Genomic DNA, 5,345 nt, shown 5'->3' with positions numbered 1-5,345 from the left:
GAAAAATGGGGCGTTACAAAATCACTAATGACACCAACCAGATTACGTAACCGAAAAGAACTATGCAAATTACCATGAACAACATCCAACACCCCTTGAGAATCAGTTTGCATTATCAGATGAGTCCAGCGTCGAACCCATGCAATCTCAGTGCATGAAAAACTGCCCAGCACTCAGATTCAAGGGCCTTACACTGCCCAAGCTGGACCAAAATCCCATAAGTCACTGATCCTCCTTATCGCGGAAAACACATGCACAAGACGTAGGCCCAGGATTCCCTTGAGAGGAACCATTGGTGTTAACTGTAATCCACGGCATGGACGGAGGTTGCCAAGAAATTAGCGAAAAAGAAGAGCGCACATTACTCACAGGGGTCGAACCCAAGGAGTTCCAAGCCTGCCTTAACTCAGTAGCCTTTTGGAGAATAAAAGGTTTAGAAATAAAATGACGAGCTAAGCCGAATTAAATACTAGCTCATTCCTTTGCTTCAAAATCCACCAAACCGCCATCACAAAGAGAATATTCCAGACAAGACCATCCACAAAACTGATAGAAACTTGAAGATTCCGTTGCAACTATCCAACGGTAAAGGATGAAGTGAAAAACTCAGACCACACAAGCCCTGCACCAAAGCTCTCACAGATCGATCATGCATGAAGGCAATCCTGAAGAGCATGCAGGATGCTCTCCTCATGAGTACGACAGATAGGACATGCATCATGACCTATAAAGGTTCTCCTCTGCCGTTCTACATTAACCATAATTTTCCTATGACTCACAAGCCAAAGGAACATCCGCATTCTCTGAGGAATGTGCAGCTTCCAAATTAGATTCCAAATACCCATGTTCGTCGCAGAACCAGTACTAGACAAAACACCATAAGCTGAGGTGACTGTGTAAAGACCAGAGGCACTCCACTTCCAAGCTAGTGAATCCCAAGCATCCAGGTTCTCCGACAGCCAAAAACAGTTAAGCATGTCCAGAATAGACTGCGGGAGGAACTGACCAAGGGCCTGCCAGTCCCATCCTTGATTCAACACCCAATACTGACACACAAGTTTATCGCTCTCCGACTGAGAAAGACTAGAAATAACATACAGATGAAAATTCCCACACGGAAGCCACTGGTCATACCAGAAGCTGGTATTCATGCCATTTCGAACATCCTTGACAGCACCACCATTGACCACCTTCATACCCTTCCTAAAGGCCCGCCAGATATGAGACAAACCAGGCTTATTTTTGCATTCCATGATAAAGCGACCCGACATATATTTCTTAGAAAGACATTGCACCCATAAATCATCTGGATTCATAGCAGCACATTAACCAAGTTTACCAACTAAAGCCTGATTCATCAATGACGTTTTTTGGAAACCTAAGCCCCCCGAGATCTTGAAGTCTGAATAGCGCCCCAATTGATAAGATGAACTTTACTGTCTTCCCGCTTACATGCTAAAGGAAATCCCGGCAAAGCTTCTCCATTTCGTTGCACAAAGAAACTGGGAGCAGGTTACACTGCATGGGATAGATCGGAATGGTAGCCAGCACAGACTGAACTAAGGTAGCTCGACCTGCTAAGGATAGTGAGTTAGCCTTCCAACCATCCAACTTACGTCTCATCTGATCCAGAATAAATTTATACATTTGTGGATTAGGCTTATCATGCACTAATGGAACCCCCAAATACTGCCCAAGATTGTCAGTCAGCGGAATATGAGAAATATCAGAAAGACGTTCAGCTAAAGAGGAATCAACATTAGGAGAGACATAAAGACAAGACTTGTCAAAATTAATCTTTTGGCCCGACGCCTTAGAGAAGACATCCAGAATACTCAAAATACACTACAACTGCTTAATTGAGGCCTTCGCGAATAAAACCATGTCATCAACGAACATTAAATGGGAAATAAAAGGGCCTCTATAAGACAAAGGAATCAGCTTCCACTTCTTATCCTGAACGGAGCCTTGAATCAGATTAGCTAGGACCTTCGCACACAACACAAAGAGGTACGAGGATAAAGAGTCCTCTTGCCGCACCCCACGAGATGGAAAGAAAGGATCCAAGTGCTACCCATTCCACAGAACAGTCATGGAAGATCAGCGAATGCATTTCATAATATTGGAAATCCAAGCCGCGAGAAACCTGTATCTTGAAGAACCCAAAGGATGAAGTCCCAGTGAAGTCTATCATAGGCCTTTGCAAGTCGATTTTGATAGCCATGTAACCATTCTGACCTTTAGTCGAGCGCATAGAATGAATAGTCTCTTGAAAGATCACCACATTATCCATAATTTGACGCCCGGCACAAAGCTACACTGCTCCAGACCAATCAGAGAAGACAACACATGTTTGAGACGAAGAACCATCATCTTAGTGATCAACTTATAAAGGAAGTTACACAAGCTGATCGAGCGCATCTAGGAGCATACTCTAGGTTCTAGACCTTAGGAATCAAAACTAATAAAGTCTGATTGAGAGTATTCGGGATAGAAACTCCCTCAAGAACTGAGATCACAAAACGAGAGATAGAAGGACCAATAACAGGCCATAAGCATTAATAGAATGCCGTAGGGTAGCCATCCAACCCCGAGACCTTGAAAGGTGCCATAGAAGATAAGGCGTGAAACACATCATCATTGGTAAAAGGGGCATCCAAAATCGCCAATTGAGAAGAAGAGAGTTGAGTACACAAACCTCTAGAAAGAAGGGAGCAGTCTGAAGAAGAATCAAACGTGTACAACCCTGGAAAAATTGTCGAACCATAGACTTTAACTGGACGAAATCCACGATCCATCCCCATTCTCATTTCGGAGTTTCAGAACAGACTGACGATTTTTCCAAACAATAGTGGCCAAGTGCTAAAATCTAGTTTACGCTCCCCAGAGACAATCCAATCTTAGCAGGACCATTGGAACTAATAAATTTCTTCTTGTTTCAAAATGTCTTCCAAAAGGTTCTGCAACTTCCTTTCGAGACACAGCAGCTGAGGACAAAGGCTACTGGCTAAGCCCCTTTGAACACCCCTCACACGACTCATCAATCTTCTCTTCCTCGCAAAGATGTTGCCAAAAATCTGGTGGTTCCACTACTGCAATTTACCTGACACCTGTTGCAGTAACTTAGGGATGGATAAATCAGAAGCCCATGATTGAGAAATAAACTCATGAAATATAATTTAAAAAATAATTTTATTAAGGTTATTATATAATTTAAAAAATAATTTTATTATATCCAATCAACTAATAAAATATAATTTTCTAATTGGTGATTAATAAGATTATCTTAAGATATTTAAATTTTATATATAGTATAGATACATCGAAAATCACATTATTCTCTCTGTCTTCACATTTATATATAGTATAGATGTATAAGATTACAAAAATATAGTTATTTTGAGCACACTAATGCATAGCGTGGTTATAAGTGCATATAAGACCTAACAATAGATTAATGTTCAAATCATTCATCCCCAATACTCAATATATATATATATATATAGTTATTTTAAACTCGAGACATATGTGGTAATAAAAAAAATGCTACTCTAGTAATTAGGAAAAAAAAAGTATAAATTAACTTCTACATTTCTCAAGTAGTATCTATATCTTAAAAAAAAGGAATAAAAACACATCTTCGGAAGAGTATTTTACGTTAACGGCCTAATTTTACACTTTCATCATCAATTTTACAAATTGTTGCAATTGCACCATAAAACCACCTTTATTCTAAATGCACCCTAATTATGAATGTTGATGATAATTACACCCTAAATAATAAATAAAATTAATTTTCTCAGTTAAAATTATAAACGGTGGGACCCAAATAACCCATTTGGTTAACTTAACTCAACATCCGATATTTATCGAGATTCACCATTTCAGTATCCTAATTACACCCTAATTCCCATAACTTCATTGCCTCCTCCATTTCTCTCTCCCGATTATGAGTGTCTCTCTCAACCTAACCTCTCCATTCTAGATAATGTGCGTTTAAGAGTAAATCAAGCAGCTTTAAAATGCCTATAACTAAGAAGAAGCAAGACTGGTATGTTTTAAAAAAAATCTAGAATTTTCATGTATTAGTTAATTGTTTTTAATATAATATAATTATTAATGGAAGAATATTTTATTCATATCATCATCCCTAGATAAAATTGCATGGTATTGATGTATAGAATGGTTTGTGGAGTTGACAACTGTTGTATTGCAGGTTTTCTCTAAAGGACCAAGATGGGACTGTACAAGGTGATAATATGACACCAATTTTTGCAAGCGAACAGGAGGATATTGTACCACAATCTACCACAAACGTCAGTGAATTTGAAATTCCAGAAGGGGGAGTTAACGTACCTATTAATGGGGATGTGTACATGTTTCATATTTTGTATGAAAGTAGTGATGAGGATTCAATTGTCGAGGATGACGCACATGATGTTGTTGTATATGCACTTTTTTACTATTTTATTGCAGTCATTTTGAATTTATTGAGCTAATAAATTTTGAATATCAATTTGAAGAACTACATTTACTGATGCAGTTTATGGAAGGATATGGTGTAAGAATTTTTTCTGAGAGTGGGACAATTTATACCAGGGTTAGAGTTTAATCGTTATTTGTTTTCTTTCAAATGTACCATATCAGTACCTTTTTGCATTCAACAACTGCAGCGTAATTTTTTACACGTTTGTGATAGATGCCTGCAACTTCAAATGTGCAATATGTCAATGGGACAAGACCTGCGGCTGATGCAGGTAGAAAGAAATACAAGCCAAGAAAAAAAGAGAAGAACTGAATATCAATCCCAGATAGAACTGAATACAAGCCAACTCAGTCAAGCTCCTGCTAATTCAAGCCAAAATGCAGCTTAATCTCCAGCGTGTGGAGGACCTGGAGACGCTTTTTTGATTCTGTTTATACATCAGATATATATATTACTCCAATAACTGATTGTGGTATGTTTACTGAGTTCATGGATATGTACACACGACACTTTTTGGAAATTGCAGTAGCAACATGCATGTGTCATATTTTTGGTTTAAGAATATTATAGGTGTCATGTTTTGGATTTAGAAATATTATAGGTGTCATATTTTGGGTTAGGTCTACACATGTTAAAAAGGCAAATGAATCAGTTGTAAGGCTTTAGTAGGTCTAGAATGTTTGGTTATCATGGGTAGGACAAGCATTTGATAAATTCCATCCAACAGTTTCATATAAACTGAATATATTTTAGCATGATTATATTTCCATACTCTCTTTCATTTTTATTTAAAAATATTAAATTAATTAAGAATATCTTAAGGAAGCCTAACCAAGCAAAGGCCAAAAACATACTAATC

The 5,345-nt window shown here is 38.0% G+C and overlaps 1 protein-coding gene across 1 annotated transcript; it reads left to right on the top strand.

Annotated features, from left to right (window-relative positions):
- The first annotated feature begins 3,917 nt into the window (after positions 1-3,917).
- Positions 3,918-5,048, top strand: LOC149493783 (uncharacterized). The gene is made up of 4 exons (XM_089726479.1): positions 3,918-4,051; positions 4,217-4,445; positions 4,544-4,600; positions 4,700-5,048. The coding sequence occupies exons 1-4, from the start codon at positions 4,023-4,025 to the stop codon at positions 4,796-4,798; spliced, it is 414 nt and encodes a 137-aa protein (XP_089582605.1). The 5' UTR covers positions 3,918-4,022; the 3' UTR covers positions 4,799-5,048.
- The last annotated feature ends 297 nt before the right edge of the window (positions 5,049-5,345 follow it).

Source organism: Jatropha curcas, chromosome 9 (assembly GCF_041381405.1).
Source record: "Jatropha curcas cultivar XTBG-Jc1 chromosome 9, XTBG_Jcur_1.0, whole genome shotgun sequence".
Lineage (NCBI taxonomy): Eukaryota > Viridiplantae > Streptophyta > Magnoliopsida > Malpighiales > Euphorbiaceae > Jatropha > Jatropha curcas.
This window is presented reverse-complemented; position numbering and strand designations above follow the sequence as displayed.

Bases quoted from the DNA above. Each gene is read 5' to 3' on its own strand.
- LOC149493783 (XM_089726479.1), top strand. From the start codon at position 4,023: ATGCCTATAACTAAGAAGAAGCAAGACTG. The intron at 4,052-4,216 runs GTATGTTTTAAA...GTTGTATTGCAG, and splicing joins ACTAAGAAGAAGCAAGACTG to GTTTTCTCTAAAGGACCAAG. The intron at 4,601-4,699 runs GTTAGAGTTTAA...CGTTTGTGATAG, and splicing joins GTGGGACAATTTATACCAGG to ATGCCTGCAACTTCAAATGT.